Genomic DNA, 19,539 nt, shown 5'->3' with positions numbered 1-19,539 from the left:
AATAGGTAAAACGCGGACTAGATAAGTGGCCAATAAGGCAGACAGAACACTGACCGGACTGCTGGGCTCCAAGAATTGATCCATACAAAGTCTGGTGACCAGATACTAGTGGCCTCCCTTTGGGATCAAGTTTTTAACATCTTTATCAGGGGGGTATAAGATGGAACAGAAGGCACCCCCAGGAAGTTTGTCAATGATACAAAGCTGGCAGGGAAGGAACAGTCAATAACACACTGAACAGCAGAACTCCAGTCAAAGGGACCTTAACAGGCCAGAGGAATGGGCTGGCAGACTTCTCAGGAAGTTCAGAAAAGGCAAGCACAAAATTCTGCACCTGCACTGCAGCAACAGTGCAGGCTGGGTGCCAACTATCTAGAAAGCAGCTTTGCAGGAAAGGACCTGAGGGCTCAGGTGGACAGCAGATTGAACTGGAGTTAACAGTGTGCTCTCAAGGCAAAGAAGGTGTACCATATGCTGGGCCATATTAGCAAGAGTGTAGCCAGGAGGCTGACAGAAGCGGTTCTTCCCCTCTCTTCAGTACCTATGACACAACAGGCGGAGTACTTGTGTTCAGTCTGAGGCTCTCCTGTACACAAAAGGCACCAACAAACTGGAGTGAGTCCAACGCATCACCAGGATAGTTAGGGGGCTGGAGTACATGCATGTTTTTTATATTCATGTTCATGTATTAAAAAAACCCAAGAAAGATGTTAAGGCTCAAGTCAAGAACAAAAAAAATACACACCAAATGCCTCAGTTTAAACAGCCTGTGTGCTATGAATATCAATACCTTTGTGCACATATATACATCAACAATCTCCAGGTAAATTTTCGTAAGCTGTTCTACAAAACCCTGCCTCCTTCAGTGACAGTATGAATGGTGCTTCCTAAACATAAATCTGTTCAATATTTATTTTATTGCTGTTGCACACAATTTATTCCTACTCATTATTTTGTCTGCACCAACCAGAGACACATTAACTTCCTCATAAATTTTTTTGGAGGATATCCCATTATAATATCATAGTCCATGAAATCTCTTAACACTTCATCTCACAGTAGTGCTGTATCATTACCCTTAGTTTACACTGGTAATTAATATACCAAGATTCCCATATGCTCTTAATTTCTAAGTGACAACTTTGACACTTCTAGGACTTCTGGTTTTTTAAAGTCCTTATAATTTCAAAGCACAGAGTTAAACACAAAATCGAGTTTCCTTTAACATTACTTTAATGTGTTAGCAGTCAGCACTTTTGCAAGTCAGACCTCTAGCGTCTCAAGATGGGTAATCTGCAAATGAGAAACAAATGTTGGTCTTGTGAAAATCCTGGTCTGTATAAATGGCATCATGTTTGAACACTGTGAAAAAGGTAGGGGAAAAATCTATCTCTCCCAAGGTAGCATTTGAATACCTTAAATGAAACACTATCCTTCCCTTCCTGTTGTGCTCAAATCCATTCACCTTGAGCTTTTCTACTTTTGAAACAAATACAACAACTGTAGCAACAACCTCTATTTATGTAAAGTCAAAGTCTGAATGTAGTCCACTGTGCATTAAATAAGGCAACCAACCTATAGGAGTCTCATATTTTTTTAAATCCTGTGTTTATATGGTTTCCCTCTGGATTGCTACGAATTACAGACAGTGTTATGATGAAGCTGCACACAATGATTTTTCTTTCTCCTAAGAAAAGGTTATTAAATCAATTTTACTTATTAACAATTGAGACAATCCTACCAATACGATTAATTAGAATTCATTTGTAATTAATTTAGTTTCTCAACACACTGCTTATCCTTTCACTTTTGTAAACTTGCCCTTGAATCTCAATGGTTTTGAAAAATCTGAAGAACTTTCTGACACTTGCAGATTGCACCCCATCACTATTTTATCCACTTCTCTTCCTGATAAATAAAAATTAGTATCAGGATGCAACAGTGCTTTAAGTACTCTTCTGTCAAATCTTTTTGCCCTTTTGAAAATAATCTAATTGTCACTAGTTGCTTCAGTAAGAAGCTGCTTTATTAAAATTGCTCTAAAAATAATATTCAGAAGTAACCATCATTAACACAGAAGAACACAATAGTATTCACTGACCGACTGTAATATGTCACTGCTTCCACATAATCCCCAATGGCAAAGGCTTCATTGCCCTTTTCTTTTTCACGAGTAGCAATAAAAATCTTCTCTTTCTCTGTCATGCCTAGAAAAAATATTTATACATAACAACTAACAACTTTCACAGATGCAATCAAAACATTGTCAGCTAAAATAGTTTGAATGTCATAATCTGCATATTTTTAAAAATAATATGGCGTACTAAAAGACAAATTTGTATTTTACTTTCTATAATAAGAACCTAAATACTTCTGATATGCATACAATTCAGAATGCAAGATGAAAGTGGTTGGCTAACTTCCACCACTGATTTATAACAGCAGAAGTATGCTTTATTTCTTTACCTACCGCTCTCAACCTAAACACAACATAAATATTTTAACCGATTATTAACACCAAGACTAGTTTTTTTTCAAATATGGCTTCAGTTAACATCCTAAGAACTTTTAGCATCTCTAGGGGCTGAAAAATAAAGATACTTTTACCTCAATAAATTGCTTCCTCAATTTGTATTCACACTCTATAACACAGTATTACAATTAAAGAAAAATTACATGTTTTTGAGACATTACCAGTTGTGTCTATTTTCTTTTTGATTATAGGCAGACTTGGCCTACTAAAGAATCTTGCTTTTGAGTTATTTTCTTCACAGCCTTCATCAATTTTAGAACACTCCTTTTCCACATCGAACCTTAAATTAATAAAAATAACAAATTCAATAATGCTGCATAGAAAGACTCCTCTACTAATATAAAGGCACACTATATTTCCATTATAAACCAAAGGAAATGAGAGATAAAGGCTGTGTTCAGTTATCCATGACTAGTTAGGAAAAAAATGTTTAGTCTTACCTCCTTTCCTTGTGTTGGGTTTTTTTGTGTGTGCTTCTCCTGCTTATACATTACCTCCCCTCTTCCTCCTCCCTTCTGGTTAAAACCAAGCCAAGAAAATGTCTACCTCACCTCCTCACCATCCCCACAAAAGACAGGTAAAATTTAAGAAACAGTATCATCAGGCTCAGTCCCAGCCCTATCAATCATCTCTATTATCCTTTGCCAAAATACCTAAGAAACAGCTTCAAAGCAATTAATACTGTAAAGGTGAGAGATATTTCAAAATATTCTCAAGACACTTCCACGGATACTCTGAAGCAGCTTTTGAAAACAGTGTTTAGGAATTGATATCAAATAAATATTGCTGCCATAGTCCTATAAAACAAATAAAGTAATAACCAATTCCTACACTATCTCGAAGCACTACACTCACTGCTTTTCTGTTTAGGACTTAATGAAAAATATCCTTTGCTTTCACAACAATCTTGACAATATGAATAATTTCTATCTGGAATAGACACACAATTTTGAGAATTTATCAAATTCAAAACTTTTTCAGGTAAGACTAATTGTTCTCCATTTTGATTCTGATCTTTTGCTAGCTTACTTTCACCTATTTATTATAAATTAACCACATTTCAAGATAGGTGCCTTTAAAATATGAAGTGAAACTTTTTTGTTCAGAAATTGCCTAAACAATTATTTGAAGGTTTTGAAATTACCTTTAAAATGTTTTGAAAACATGGAAAACATGATATGCTTGAAACTGGAAAATTTCTTTTTCACTATACTTGTATTATCCAAAACAAATACATTACATGGGAAAAATCACAAACTGTAGTATTATCAGCATGCTAAAGCACTTAAAGATTGAATACATAAAACTGCAAACAAAACCCCCAAATGATTACTTTAAATGATACAGAGGAAACAGGGATGAAAGAATAAATTGCTGCAGAATTTCTTTTGATAACCTATTTTGTTTGTCCACATTGAGCAGGAAGACCCCAATTTCCAAAACATACATGCATGAAAATAACTGATATGCACAACTCTTTGTAAGAACAGCATCTTACACAGACAAGGTTTTTGTTGTGGTTTCGGGTAGAGTGAGACATTAAGAGTTTCATTACCCAGCCCCCAGTCTCTAGATTTAGTTCCCCATCTACAGCACTGGGAACTTGTGCCTCCTCACTCCAATTCTACAGCATCATATTCCAGATCTAAGGAGCTAGAGAGAAGCTGCTACAATGCAAAACACAGAAGTATGTGCATTTCCCCCTCTGTGTTCAACAATTTGGGAGCATCAATCTGTCACGTAACTTGGGAGGGTAATATGCCATCATTACATGATGCAGAGAGTGTCTTTCTATCAGGGCTCCATCCATCCAACAAATAGACAGTTACTGTCTAAACCTCTGACTGTGTGTAATTGCATCTGAGCAAACTGATGCACCTGCCTCAAGCTCATTCTTTGTGGTCAGCGGGACTCAGTGCAGGAATAAGGATTCATCAATTTTGGTTTTAATTTAGAATTGTGACTTTAGATACACAGAAGATCAAACTTATAAGCCCATGTTAACCCTAGAAGCACTTTCAAAAAAACCCTGATAAATTAAGCTAATTTTAATCCCTTAGTTTTACGTACCTCCATAGATTTTATATCGTAGTTGTTTAAAAGAAAAATGAAATCTGAAACAAAATCACTTTTTATTTGTATTTTCTGCCAACTTGTTATATTTCATGCAGCTTGAACAAAAGTATAGACTAAACTGTTTTCAGCTGTTAGCACCACAGTGCGTCATCTGCATTTTAACAGAACATTCATTATGGAAAACCTAAGTTTCACCAAAGTGTTATAATTCCCTGAAACACTGACCTTAATGCTATGTTTCTGGAAAATACTTTAAAAAACAACATTTAATAATGTTCCATTATTAAACAAATACATAAGATTTAATTAAAACTTAAATATAAAGGATTTAACATACTTGTCCCATTCACTGTAATCCCGTGGTATGCTTTTCTTGTTTCTTTGTTTGTTTTGTAATTTTTTGTTCTGAAAGAGAAACAGCCAGCCTGTAAGACAATTTTTTAAAGTGGAAATTCACAACCTTTTTTTGTTTTGTTTTGTTTCTGCAATACATATTCCTAGGAGCTAACACTATTCATGATTAATCTCAGCATAGTCTTGAAAACTTCATTCATCTTGCTTTAAAGAAAATCTTTATGTATTTGACATATCATTGTAATCTGAGGAGCTCTTCAGTCTCACGCTTTCTCTCCACTGCCCTGTTATATGTCACAGAAGCACTGAACAAAACTTTCAGACATGAGACTGCTCTTCCTAATTAGTATCTTGTGCTGCCATCTTCCAAACCATCCTTTCAACACAGCAAGGGAGAACTCAATCTTGGGAAACCCCAGCCTTGTGATGAGGTGTTTTACACTGAGATTGAATCAGTAACCTCATTATAAGCTTGCCATTCCCAAGAGAATGCAATGCACAGATTCTGATAGTCCCTGGAACCCTCACAACAAACTTGCAAATGAAAAATTTGTTTAACTTCAAAATAGTGTCTGTACTTCTTTTGACTGTTTCACACTCCGGTCAAGCTAATTCCCAAGATGATTTACACTCATTCTAGCTTTTAAACAAGCTCCATCATTAAGATCTGCCTTAACTAAAATTTATCCTTAGGACCTTCCTGCAACAATCAGTCCCAATAACAGATTCGACTGACTTGTATCACAACCCATCTCCTACACTAATGGAATCTATTTCCATAGCTGGCACCTTTGGCATCTCTTCTACCTCTGTCATGAGACTATATTTCTGCTGTGTCCCTCCCTGCTTGTTGACCTCAACAATACTTAATAGCAAGGTGTGGTTCCAAACAGGTATCCCACAGTGGGACAGCCAGTTCAAAATATTCCCCATCTACTCTGTCCTGGCTGTTCAGCCCTCCGCTTACCTTGCATCTATCACTCACTGAGTTAGACCTATGTAATTTTTTGTAGAGCTGCAGATTTACAATTATCTGGGTTCAAACAAACAATTTGGTAGAGATCACAGTGCAATCCCTAAATATCTGTACCAGTTCAACTGAGCATGTGATAAATGGGACCAAAGAAACAAGCAGCAGCCTCTTAAATTAGCTTTACCAGTGGTGATGCGGTAACAAGGAAGTACTTCTGCAGCTGTATGTAAACACCCCAATTTACATAATGCAAATGTGACCCTTCCTGTAAACACTTCTGACTGTCTATAATGTTAGGTTACACAAACCTTTATAGTATATAACTTCAGAGTTACTCTTAATGTTCTCAGTCTTTCAAGAAGCTAGACAAAATTACAAATACATTTAGTGATCAGCACGTTTGGAGGAGGTAACTCCTAAACATGGCTTCCTGAAATATGACTTTCCATTATGTATGCATCCTGGTATATATTACAAACTTACTAATTTAATAAATATCAAATCTTTTTTTCAAACCAGAAGTCCTTAAATGAGCACAAAACCAGTAAAACTCTCAGAAGAAAACTCATAAGGTATTTACATTAATACAACTTTAATTTAGGGAGAGAACTACAGCATGTCCTTTTAAGGAATAAGGAAGAAGTGTTGATTCAAAAATGCAGAATTTTTAAAATTCTAGGTCTCATATTCTTGGGCCCATTGTAACCAAGTTCCAGCTGCCGCAGTGTCAGGAATTTCTCAATCAGTAATATTTCAGAGCATCTCGTCCAAAAGGCTTTTATGAAAAATGTGTGTTTGCATGCTGTGGAACTGAAAAAAAAACCCCCAAAACTCTGCCCTTGTCATTTTTCTTGCCAGAACTCACAACACATGGCTCCCACAGGGTCTGAAGGCCGGTGAACAATTTCTGGACCAAAGATCAAAGCATGGACTGGCTTCAGTTCAGGTGACACAGAATCTGACCTTGGTTCTCCTCTGGGCCCTGTGGGATGGCCTAAGACATTACTATTCTGCATCAGCTAACCAGTATTCTTTTTTAGTTCAGAGTATCCAAAATAATATGAAGGCTATATTGTTGCATCTGAGGACAGAAATCATTCTGGAATAGTATTAGGAAACTGTCTTTGGCAAAGGAACCTAAGTCTGCTGAAACCCAATCCATACAGTCTTTTGGAAGTGAGTATTTCTAAACCCATGCTTTAGTTCTGCCCTGGAAAAAGTGAGGCAGCAAAAATAATAATTTAGCAATGTGGACAGTTAGGAACAGAAAACCTCAAGCTGTTTCTCCAGTCCTCTTTTATTTTGCAGTAGACATGTAACCTCGAAGTCCTGGGCTGTGTGAAAGAAAAACAGGGGTGTAAGACAGAAACTTCCTTATTGTGTTAGAGGGCAATATTGCATAAAGTTCACACTTTATCGATTCATTTTTGGAAAATCTTCCCCATAACTTCACATCAATAAAAAGAAAACACCACATAGAGTTACAAGCTATTAGTAGTGAATTGAAACTGTACCTACATTTAGTAGCAGCAAGAAAATCTAGTTACAGACACAACAAGATGCTCCCATTTACCAAAATTGTACCCATTGGTGCAACCCACTGTTTTAGATTCAATAAGGATTTCCAGATTTGGCTTCATTGAAGAATACATGTCCTGGTTTTGGCTGGGATAGAGTTAATTTTCTTCCTAGTAGCTGACATAGTGCTGTGTTTTGGATTTAGCATGAGAATAAGGTTGGTAACACACTGATGTTTTAGTTGCTAAGTACTGCTTACACTAGTCAAGGACTTTCCAACTTCTCATGTCCTGCCAATGAGAAGCTGGGAGGGGGCACAGCCAGGATAGTTGACCCAAACTGGCCAAAGGGGTATTCCATACCATATGACATCATGCTCAGTATATAAGCTGGGGGAAGTTGGCTGGGGGACAGCAATTGCTACTCGGGGATTGGCTGCGCATTGGTTGGCGGGTGGTGAGCAATTGCATTATGCATCACCTACTTTGTGTATTATTATTATTATTACTACTGCTACTATTTTACTTTATTTTATTTCAATTATTAAACTGTTCTTATCTCTAACCACGAGTTTTCTCACTTTTACCCTTCCGATTCTCTCCCCCATCCCACTGGTGCAGGAGTAGTGAGCGAGCGGCTATGTGGTGCTTAGTTGCCAGCTGGGGTTAAACCATGACAAAATCTAATTACAGACACAAGATGCTTCCATTTACCAGACTTGTACCCATTGGTGCAATCCACTGTTTCAGAGTCAATAAGGATTTCCAGATTTGGCTTCACTGAAGATACTGAACTTTTTATGCATCAGATCAGATGAACATACACAGTCTTCAATCAAATAACAACATAAAATTATGGAAGGGTTTGTGGCTTGCTTTCTAGCAGAGAGAAGAAATTTATCATGCCAACTTTATACTTGATACCGCATTACAAAATGATGTGATGCCAGTGTAAAAAATAATTAGTCTTAACTGATTAGTAAAACATGTTTAAAAATTTTAAGATTACACATACCTTTATCAGCAAGAAAGAAAAGAAATAAAAACTGCTTAAGTATATTATTAATCTAATTTTTTTGAGATTTCATATTACAGGTGTGAATTTAGTGTAAACTATAGAAACAGCTTCTTTTTATTCAGTAGTGGTCTAGTAGTGGTGTAAGTGCAGTGCTACACAGAAAAATTGAATTCTAAAACTCAGTTTCAGGCCTCCCTTCTCTCTTTCAGGACTGGTTACAATTACTTCACAGGCCGTCTCCTTGGACAAAAGGAATGGAAATCATATACAACAGATAAGGCATAAAGCTGCATCTAGGTTTCCTGGGTAATAATGCTAACACCTAAACCTTGTATGGAGAACAAAAATGATAAAAACTTGACCTGAAGACTGTTGCATGGTTTAAAGTAGAAGAAAAAAAATCTGAATAAATATTTTGTCTTTGATTGGAGAACACATCCTCTTTAGTAAAACTGTATATCCTAGATTTCAAGCCACTTTCCACCATTTTATGCTTAATTCTAATCTGGATTCACTGAGTTCACATCATATTTTACTTACCATTTTATGTTCTAGGAAACACAGAGCACATAAGTCAAGAGTAAAGCTACAGTGGCACTCTTCACCTCAGCAAAATAGGACAGTCAGGAGGAATATATGTTGCAAAATGTGAAAGAGGACAGATTATTGAAAAAAACCCCAAAACAAAACCAAAAGCACACGTTAGTCTCAATACTAACCACTAATAAAGCATTACACTGGAATTCCCAGCCTCTTTGTATACGACATAACGGAGAGTGCCTAGCTATCCCAAATGTATCGGTCTGATGTCTAAGTACCAGCTGACAATAAGGAGTAGTTTCTGACAACACAGGATCACAAATCAGGCATTTACTAATACATAACTATGCCAATAAAATCTTTTAAGTTATCAATTAATAACAAATATCACATGACCCATAAGGATCCTTTCATAACATTTCTCACTTTCAAACTTCCAAAAAGAAAAATCCTTCAGTGAATTTGTTACAAGTGTCCCAGAATTCCAAAGTAGTGGGAATCAGACTGAAACCATCCGTGGTAACATCTGACAATTCAAAAAAATCCCATCCCACACCTACTTTTCTGCCAATCCCTCCAATAGCACTGCATTCAGTATTAGTAAGGAAAGCTGGTCACAGACTAGACAGATTTCAGGCAGATAAATAAATGGAAAAAACCCATGAGGAAACTAATACCTACAAAAAAATGTAAATGTTTATTCTGTAGTTCTGCAGATTTGTTAAGTATGCTTTATGGCTAAATTAGAAAGTATGCTTTATGGCTAAACCTGGAATACCAACTCAAGGTACAAAATATGGGGAATTAAAGGCTACATATACACCAGTCCAACCCAATACAGAAGTGGCTATAGAATGAAACAGTTGGTGCAATGGGTCCAACACCCACACTGTATGTGTTTCAAGCTATTTATTTTGGACTAGCTCCTGTCTGGTCTCACAGAACAAAAGCCTACTGGCAGCTGGAAAAAGTCTCCTGGCATATCTTCATCCAAAAGGAACTTAGTTCATATGCTTAAACACCACTTTGAAATGCGAATCAAAGAACAGAAAAGGGTGTTTAAGGAGATTTGCTCCAGAAGTTAATTCTTGATCAGAATTAAAACATTATTACAAGACACATGCTAGTACTAAAGAGGCACTGTTGTTTAAGCATTGGTCTCTTGCAAGGGAACTTAAAGGTTTTTATTTTCTGGTGAACAAAATAGATCTAGTAAGAAAGGCTCAATGATTAGAAGTTTGTACATATAAAATTTCCCAATTTTAGAAAGACATATAATTAACACACATTAGAAAACCGGAGGTACCTGATTAGCAGGAAGACAGCTGCTGGAACAACGAATAGGAGGCAAGTTATCTTGTCTTTCATGCAGTGTGTCTGTTCTCAGGAACTGTGGTTTCTTATCATCATCATCATCATTCATTTCTGTCACCCAGCTCTGAAAATAAATGAATAATATATCTGTACCTTAAAGCAGTACAGCAGATATACTTTATAGTCTACAATGACCCTAACAATTATCCCTACAATGCACTGGTCTTAATGGTGAAAAGCAATTAAGACAAAAAGCAATTGTGCTTTTTGGAATAAAAATTAATCTACAAAAAAATCTGTAGAGTTAAAATGGGCATTAAAGATTCAGTGACATTAATGCAATAAAATAATTAAAAACCCCAACATAATCCTTTGATCATTTCCTCATTTAATCAAATAATTACATTCTACTTATGCACAAGAGGAAGACTGATACATTAAAGTGATTACATTACTGACCATTACAAATTAGAGTTATACTGTACCATCAGTTCATCACTAATTGTTTTCCACTCTTCAGCTGTGAAATCAGAAGCTGTGGCTGCAGGCCGATCTTTTCTCAGAGCTCTGCTCCCTGGATCCAAATGCTCAATACGCTTTTCACAAAACAATATAAGTTCAGGATAATATCCCTCTTCACCAGACCTTTAAAATGCGAAGATATAAAAATTACAAAAAAGAACTAAACCGCACTGTGTCCTCCATATTTCTCTGCATGTGTAGTCTCTGTGTAGTCACCACAGTGACTGCAGAGGACTGTTTTCCTGTTACAGCTGAATTCTGCTATCATATAATAACATTTTGATCAGAAAATTCCAGTGAGTTAACCTTTAACAACTTTGCAATGGACACACATACACAGTTCAAAATTATCATCACAGTGCTCATAAAAAAATGCTCTTGTCATTTTCAGCAAAAGTTAAACAAGCATGGCATCTGAAATCACCACAAACAGGCAAGATGGCTTCATGACAGAACCAAAATCCAGCAGCAGCATTTGAGAAAAATCTGGCATTGAGTTACTCAGACCTTTTTGACAGTTAAAATAGGACCTGGATTTCTAGCGTTATCATTTGGACACTTTTAACATGATTACTTTAACTCTGTATTTTAATTTTTAAATTAGAAAGTCACAAAGAGGTTCAAGACAAATAGAGTATTTAGGTACAGGTTCCTTCGAATTTCAAAGAACAGGAATATAACTAGTAACAAAGTTAAGAAAATGTAGTGTTTACCTTAATACCCTGAGAATCTTTTCCAGGTGTTTAACATCTGTGCATTTTTCAATGAACTTGTAGTCCAGATGACCAATAGGTATTTGATATGTTTTAGTGGTTCCTTGGTCCAGTAAAAATGGTACTGACTCATCACCCATAACTAAATATTAAAGGGAAAAAATGTAGTGATTCTGTAGGCATTCAGTTACATTTTGAAGCAATACTAATTTAAGGAATAACCCTGCTCATGCTCCAAAGTACTGCTCTGTTATGCAATCGGACCTATTGCCACAAAAGAAGAATTTCAAATTTGAAGACCTGATCACACAAACTGTTCTTGACAGAGGTTTACTGACAGAAGTATGGTTATATACAAGAGATGTTTTGGAAAAAGAATGTGTACAACTCTACTGCTTCTGCAAGGCAGAACAAGTCAGGAAGACTGCTTAAAGAAAAATTGCCAATTTTTGCCTACCACATTCTCTATTTTTCTTTAAACACAATATGGTATTACCTATTTTAAGCAAGTGTGGTGGGGATGAAGGAGAAGATGTTGCAGGACCTTCTCTTTTTTTCAGAGGGAAGATGTTAACCAACTGTGTATCTAATGGAATGATAACCTTTGCCTTTTCTGTAGCCAAAATAAATCCAATTGTTTGTCTTTCCTCACTAACTGCATTTTCTGAGCCTCTGATTATACTGAACTGAATCTTTTCCAGTAAGTCTGTAACTGATGAAGTGAGGTGTTCAAATGGGACACTTCCTGTCTCCCTGTACCTTTGATCTTCTTATCTGCACCTTTTTCTATTTTGATTTCAAGCTCTATGGAGCAGAAATTCTTTGTTTCCCCCACCTTATATAGTGCTTAAATCGATCAGTTATTTTTAACAAGTACAATAAGGGCAGCCAGCTAATATGTGATAACAACTATGTATGGATATAAACCCACATAAAATCATAGACTCATAGAATGCTTTGGGTTGGAAGGGACCTTTAGAGGTCATCTAGCCCAACCCCCCTGCAGTGAGAGGGACAGCTTTAACCAGATCAGGGTGCTCAGAGCCCCGTCCAACCTGACCTTGAGTGTTTCCGGGAATGGAGCCTCCACCACCTCTCTGGGCAACCTGTTCCAGTGCCTCACCACCTTCATTGGAAAAAATTTCTTCCTTATATCCAGTCTAAATCTATTCTTCTTTAGTTTAAAACCATTACTCCTTGTCCTGTCACAACAGGCCTTGCTAAAAAGATTCTCCCCATCCTTCCTGTAGGCCCCCTTTAAGTACTGGAAGGACGCAATAAGGTCTCCTCGCAGCCTTCTCTTTTCCAGGCTGAACAACCCCAACTCTCTCAGCCTGGCCTCACAGGAGAGGTGCTCCAGCCCTTGGATCATTTTTGTGGCCCTCCTCTGGACCCGCTCCAGCAGGTCCATGTCCTTCTTGTGCTGAGGGCCCCAGAGCTGGACGCAGTGCTCCAGGTGGGGTCTCACCAGAGCAGAGTAGAGGGGCAGAATCACCTCCCTCGACCTGCTGGCCACGCTTCTCTTGATGCAGCCCAGGATACGGTTGGCTTTCTGGGCTGCAAGCGCACATTGCCAGTTCATGTCCAGCTTTTCATCCACCAGTACCCCCAAGTCCTTCTCCACAGGGCCGCTCTCAATCCCTTCATACCGGAGCCTGTACTGATATTGGGGGTTGCCCAGTCCCAGGTGTAGGGGAGATAATTGTGTTCTAACATCTAGCGTAATTACACATCTCAATTTGTAGTTGCAGAGAAATGTTTACAATACAGTATCACTTAAATAACAACTGGTGATAATTAGGTACTGCAAGAAGATAGGATTCTGCCCCAAGAATTTACAGTTTCAGTATAGGAAAAGAAACAACATGTGTGGAGAGACAGACGAATACAGGGAATAACTAGAAAGCAGTAAAAAGCAACAGAGGCACTCGTCACAAAACTGCAACATTTTCTCCCGTTTCACTACTTCCATAACTTTGAGGAATAAGGAGTTCCGCCGGGCGCCCAGAGCAGATCTCGGGCCTGGCGGTAAGGCGGCGGCCCCGGCTGCAGGGGCACGGCACCGCCACAGCCAAGCGCGCTCCTCTCCCCCGACCGGCTGCGGGCAGCCCCCGAGGCCGCAGCGCCGTGCCCCGCTTCGCGGCCGCTGCCAACACAACTTTCACCCCCCGGGAGTCCGGAATGTATCTTCAAATCCCCCACCACAGGCTTCCCTCACACCACAGCCGGAGCCGGGGCAGCGCGGCCAGCCCGTGCCTAGCAACTGTTGCTATGTACAACATGGCGGCCGGCGGCGCGCAGCAGGGAAGCGGTGGCGACGACGGCGCGGACACGGAGCTGCCCTCCCCAGCGACCCCCGTGCGAGGCTCCCACGCAGCCCCGCCGAGCTCCAGCAGCGACACGGGCGTCGCATGGCGGACTTCAACACCCACCTGCCCGCCGCCGCGATGCCTCCGGGAGACGGAGGCGGGCTGGCCTTCGCCTCAGCCGGGGGACGCCCGCCTCTCGCCCGCCGCCGCGCATGCGCGGCTAGGCTGCGGCTCAGGGGGCGGGAGCAGGGGCCCGTTGTCAGGGCTGAGGAGGGCGGCGGCGCTCCCCGCCCTGTGCCTGGGTGGGGGACAGAAATACAGCTCTAATAGAACATCACCCGTTTGTTTTCAGTGCGGTGTTTTATTTAGCTTAGAACAGCCAGTCGCCCTCCCAGCGCCTGCACCAGTGCTGCCCGTGAGCTCTCCGCCCCCCGGCGCTGTTTGCCACAGCAGGGCCGCGCCCCTCCCCGATGGCCGCAGGTGCTCTCCTCCACGTTTGTCTGGCAGAGAGGGGCGCGGGGGCTGTCCGCCATCCGGCCAAACCCGTCCCTTACTCCCACCAGACCTTTTGCAACACCGGTACTGCCCGCTCTATGCTGGGCAAGGCTGGAGCTCACCCTCCTGCGCAGCCAGGTCGAGAGCTGATCCCTCCCGGCTGGTGGGGAGGCGTAAGGTGCAAGGGAAAACATTAATTAATGTCTTAACAGCTAAGATGAGATAAGATACCCAAGAAAATCTTAACCAAACAGCTCCAAAACAAAACCTCAAGAATGCTTTTTTTATCCCCTAGAACGACCCACTGTAGTTCATTTATGAGCCAGTACATGGTCAGGCAGCCTGTAACAAAGATACCTTACTGACAAGAGTTAAACACATTATCTCAACATTAACAGCATCGTTAGCCCCATCAAAATTGGTATTTGGAAACACTTAAGGAGGCTAAATGAGCATCATGCACAATCCAGGGGTATTTTGCAGTACACCTCAGTGATAACGATATTTTAGGATTACTTAACACACATTCCAAGTAGACAGATGCAAAAGGTTTTGGCTTATCAATACAAAACAACCACTTTGATCTTTTTAGTACAGACCACTGAGAAGTCGTCTGGAAAGCAAAACAAGATGCTATTCTAGTTTTGCAACGCTACCCAAATTATCTTTATAGCACGGATGTAATTCTTTCCTTGAGTACAACTAAGTCAAGAAGCACTTTGGGAATTTCTGTTCACACATTGCTTCTTAATGTTTACCTTGCCTCCCTCCCCTCTTCTTTTCTGAGAGATTATTTTTTTGATGCTTCCTCCACAGCTGGGTGCCTGAATTGGGTGGTCTCAAGCCCTTTTGTGATTTGCTCTTTTGAAATCCAGGCCCATGTTTCAGACCTAGCCTTGTGTAGCCTTCTATTTATTTTCAGTAGAATTTATTCAAACCACGGTTATGCAGTTCATAGGAGTCCAAACACCATTTAACAAAGTTAAAATGCAAAAAATGTTTAGATGAGAGTAATGAAAACAAGGTTAACTCAAAAAGAATACAATACCACTGAATTTAAACTACTACATACTCAGACTACAATTTAAATGACAGCTTTAGAAATCTATTGCTGGAAGACTAGAGACAAAATTTAGTACCACAGTAAACTTTAATATTTCAATATCGTAAAACACAAGTAAGAGTGTGCATTTGTACACCAATAGATTTACAGAGCAAAGTTATCGGAAAGATTAAACTGCAGCATAAAGTCACTACATCTTCAGCAGAAATCATCGGGCATCAAAAACCACCACTGGAATAGTGCAGTTAAAGGAAAAAAAAATATGTGTTGTGGTTGAAAAAAAAAAAAAAGAGGGGGGGCAGACAAAACAGAGACTGCCTAAATCTAAAGTCACAACTAACTACATAAAAATTATGTAGCAGAAAAAGTTATGTACAAAAAATATTTCAAAACTCATCTTTAATGAATCCCACAACACCTTCCTTTTGTTAAAAAGCTGACTAATATCAACTGTTCACAGTACATCACTCAGCAGACTATCACAGCTTATTATATTTTGCATAGAAAATGGAAAAAAGAGAGAAAGTGGCAGGAACAAAAACAAGATCCCCAGTCACACTGCAGAGACTTTATACTATAGTAATTTGGTCTACTGTACTGAATTTCTGGCCTTGAAGCATTCTTACACAATTACTCAAAACTTCCGTTTGGTTTCCCTTATATACCTTGTCTCCATCCACAGCTTCACAAATGCATTCAAGTGCCCATGTAAAAGGATACATCTTTTTGTCCTTTTCTTGTACATTATTCTGTAGCCACATTCTCTGCATCTGATAGGATCTCTTGCCTTTATTTCATTTTCTGTATGACATTCTGATGTGATGGAGGAAGAGAAAGGGAGCAGATAAACAAAACCAGCATTGTTAATGCATAGATAACTTTCAAAAGTCGTAATAGTCAAATTCCTATTTGTGGCAAACAAAACATAATAAAAAATAGTTGTAGTGAATTTGTATCAAGAGCCAAATGATATCAAGATACTGTGCAAAAAAAAAAAAATCAGCAAACTTCACTTACATAAGATCAAAAAGGATCTTGCTAAAAATTACCAAATTATTACTGCACAAAATACATTCCACTCTTGATACTTGTCTACTAATGAAAACTTCAGCTCAGCCCTCCAAAGCCCCAGGTTTATTTTCTTAAGACAAAATATTTCAGATTCCTGAACTGATGACTCAGAATCGCCAATTTTTAAGTTGTTGACTTATCTATAGGTAAGAGAGAATTTGACTGCTGCACTTCAATAAAAGCTGAGTGACCATACAGCATTTTCAAAAAAACTCTCTGAGATGCACTAAATAGAACGCCCACTATCTGCACCACAAATGGACACTTAGAGAAAGCGTCCTCTGGAAATGGAGGATCTGCACACAGCAACATAAGCTCTAGTGAATTACTTCCACATCGCTATCCATATATACCACATATATGTGGTACCATCAGCATGTAAAGCTTTAAAGAACATCAGGATCCACACTGCAGCTATTTGCATTTATGTGCTCTTCAGTATAATGATTATCATGCATTCTTCATTATTAAAACACCAAACCTCCAGTAACAAAAAAATTCACTGCTGTCTTTACCTCCACAAATGTAAATCATGGGCTGCTGCTTTGGAGGCTGAACATCCTTCTGTGAATCCATGTTCTAAACAAAAAACACAACATGCACACAAGGTTGTTTTTTTTAAAATTATTTTTTCAAGGCATATACAATCATTTCGATATCTCAATCCAAAGCTAATAGAAGATGAAAAACTTCCATCAAAGTAAATGAAAACAAATTCCATCTGTATTTGATACACAGGACATTGGATAATTCAGGCTGGAAGAGACTTCAGAAAGTCATCTAGTTCAGCTTCTCAAAAGCAGAGTAATATCAGGTTTCTCAGAGCTTTACCAATCTAGTATAGAAAACCTTGAAAGATGGAGATGGCACAGCATTTTCTATTAAACAGCATTTTAAACATTAAAGCCCAATGAATAATATTTTCTTTCCTCCCTTCTGCCAATGGTAAGAATTTCCTAGCTAGAAACACAGAAATAAGTCATTTCTTACGTATCGCTCATGTAATAACAGTGCTATCATAAACAAAATAAGCCTAGTTATATTTTATTCCCCCTCTGATACAACACTAGCTAACCTAATCTACTTTTTTATTGAGCTATGGGATTAGAAATCCTGGGAACAGACTGTAGGTAGAAGAGTAATAGGAATTAATAAAAGCAAACAAAACAACGAGGGGCCAGAGAAAAGAAATTCCACCCTCAAAATCCTAGCATAGGTGTGTATGATTACCAAACTGATCAAGAGCTTGATAACTCAGTAGTGCTCTTCAGACACCTCTTAGTGCCTTATAATGGTTTTGATTGTTCAGACCATAAATTTTAAGGTTGTTGCTGTAACCACTAGAGACAGTAAACAATTATTTTTCCACCCAGTGAAAGTCTAGACTAGAACATGAATATCTCCTTGTAGTTTTTTTGAGGTTGCCGTCTTCTGTGCCGCTGTTCTGCCTGAGATAGAAGTCAAGAATTCCTAACCCTTATGCCAGTGAATAGCCTTCATGATGCTTCTTGACGACCATGACCCTTGGATGCTTTTGCTTAATATTACAGTAAGGATTACTTCCTTGATCTTCACAATTTGTTTCAGTATAAATCCAACTAGGAAAACAAGGGTCTTGAAAACAGAAGGATAAGCTTGACAGAAACAGTTCATACTTTGTTTAAGAGAGTCTGATCAGCACTTGACAAACCACCTTGTTAAAACCCCCATTATGCCACTCCATTTGAGAACTGGAGATAATTCATTAAATCTCCAACTTTCAAGTAAGGTTTTGCTCTACCATAACCATAGTGGCATCTTAATCCACATGTGTTATAGTATTTTTGTGTCAGTACATTATAGTAAGATTTATGCAGTCATCCATTAGTCCTTCAAAAGAGCAGCATCTTCTGAAACAGAGAGCTGAACTAAGGAGGACCACAGTTACAGCTACATAACTTGAGTTGGTGCTGCTCATGCAGCAAAATAATACTGCTGCTAAAGAGAGCCGTGACCTACAGCTACGTATTTTGCAGGGAGGTGCCACGGTTTCGCTGGCCTGCACGTACCCTGGAGCCGTACGTGCTGCCAAGCTGACACAGCCAAGAGGCACACAGATGCGCCTACGCGCACTGGGCGCTTACCGTAACCTACCGCGAGGAAGCGGAGCGCCGGCCACGCTACCGGTGCCGAGAGGAGGCGTCCTGCAAAGAGAGACAAACCCACTCCCTCACGTCCCTCTCAGACACCACGAAGGAGGACGGGCCGCCTTCCTCACAGCCCACCAGCCCCTCAGCCCCAGACGCCCCAGCCCGCCCCAACTCCGCACCGGGGCCTCCCCGCCACCCCGCGGGGCTTTTACGCAGGGGGGGAACCCGCTGGGCTGGGCCTTTCCCTGCTCGCCACCCGCCGCCGCCAAGGGAGCCGGGAGCCCGGGCCCGACGCGGGGAGCCCAGAGCCCCGACCCGCACTCACCCGCACAGGCCGCTCGGCCGGCCTCGGCGCCGCCTAATGACGACACACCGGCGACGGGCACCGTGCGGGGAACACGCGTCCGGGGGCCGTGCCGCAGCGCAGCGCAGCGCAGCGCAGCCCCGCCCCGCCAGCGAGGGAGCTGCGGGAGCCCCGGCCCGGCCGGCTGGTCCCCGGCAGCGAGCCGGCAGCTCCGGCCGCCTCCCCGCTGGATAACTAGGTTGAGAAAGTCATAAATACCTCGCTATCGCTGTGAACCACTTTGGGGAAAAAAAGCACAGAGTATTTGCTGGCATTTTTTAGTATATAAGCTTTCACAGGAGGAGCAGCGTCAGTTTCCTAAGAAGAAAGCAGGCAGCTGCATGCTTAGGTGAAATAAGAAGCGACATACTCGGGTTTTTTTGTTTGGCTGTACCCCACCTACCGTACGTACTCGGAAAAAAAGAGTACCCTGTGACAGGTCTGATCATCCGACTGCGGAGTTCTGAACGGCCGAGGTGTTTTACCTCAAGGACCTTTCTGCTTTCAGAAGCATTTTTATCTAAGATCCGTGGATAAAAAACCGTATGTCGATATTTTAGCCTTGTGAG

At 40.1% G+C, this 19,539-nt stretch overlaps 2 protein-coding genes across 3 annotated transcripts in view; both read right to left on the bottom strand.

Annotated features, from left to right (window-relative positions):
* Window positions 1-14,021, bottom strand: part of SPAG1 (sperm associated antigen 1) — a 45,268-nt gene extending 31,247 nt beyond the window's left edge. Inside the window, exons 1-7 of the mRNA XM_075705205.1 lie at window positions 13,993-14,021; window positions 11,561-11,702; window positions 10,811-10,970; window positions 10,318-10,449; window positions 4,947-5,014; window positions 2,695-2,813; window positions 2,102-2,207 (exon numbers count right to left, since the gene is read on the bottom strand). Of these exons, the coding sequence (XP_075561320.1) occupies window positions 2,102-2,207; window positions 2,695-2,813; window positions 4,947-5,014; window positions 10,318-10,449; window positions 10,811-10,970; window positions 11,561-11,700 (725 nt within the window). The 5' untranslated portion in view covers window positions 11,701-11,702; window positions 13,993-14,021. The remainder of the gene's footprint in view (window positions 1-2,101; window positions 2,208-2,694; window positions 2,814-4,946; window positions 5,015-10,317; window positions 10,450-10,810; window positions 10,971-11,560; window positions 11,703-13,992) is intronic.
* Window positions 14,022-15,495: 1,474 nt separating this feature from the next.
* POLR2K (RNA polymerase II, I and III subunit K) lies at window positions 15,496-18,981 on the bottom strand. Of its 2 annotated transcripts, none has more exons than XM_075706000.1 (4): window positions 18,953-18,981; window positions 17,014-17,077; window positions 16,148-16,240; window positions 15,496-15,658 (listed from the first exon to the last, which is right to left on the bottom strand). In XM_075706000.1, exons 2-4 carry the CDS (start codon window positions 17,072-17,074, stop codon window positions 15,636-15,638), a joined length of 177 nt encoding a protein of 58 aa, XP_075562115.1. In that variant the 5' UTR covers window positions 17,075-17,077; window positions 18,953-18,981; the 3' UTR covers window positions 15,496-15,635. The 2 variants fall into 2 exon arrangements, with proteins under 2 accessions (XP_075562115.1, XP_075562116.1); XM_075706001.1 differs by lacking the exon at window positions 18,953-18,981 and adding an exon at window positions 18,632-18,730.
* Between the last annotated feature and the right edge of the window lie 558 nt (window positions 18,982-19,539).

The sequence above is a fragment of the Pelecanus crispus genome, chromosome 2, assembly GCF_030463565.1.
Source record: "Pelecanus crispus isolate bPelCri1 chromosome 2, bPelCri1.pri, whole genome shotgun sequence".
NCBI lineage: Eukaryota > Metazoa > Chordata > Aves > Pelecaniformes > Pelecanidae > Pelecanus > Pelecanus crispus.
Note: the sequence above shows the minus strand (reverse complement) of the source record. Positions and strands in the feature narration are given on the sequence as shown.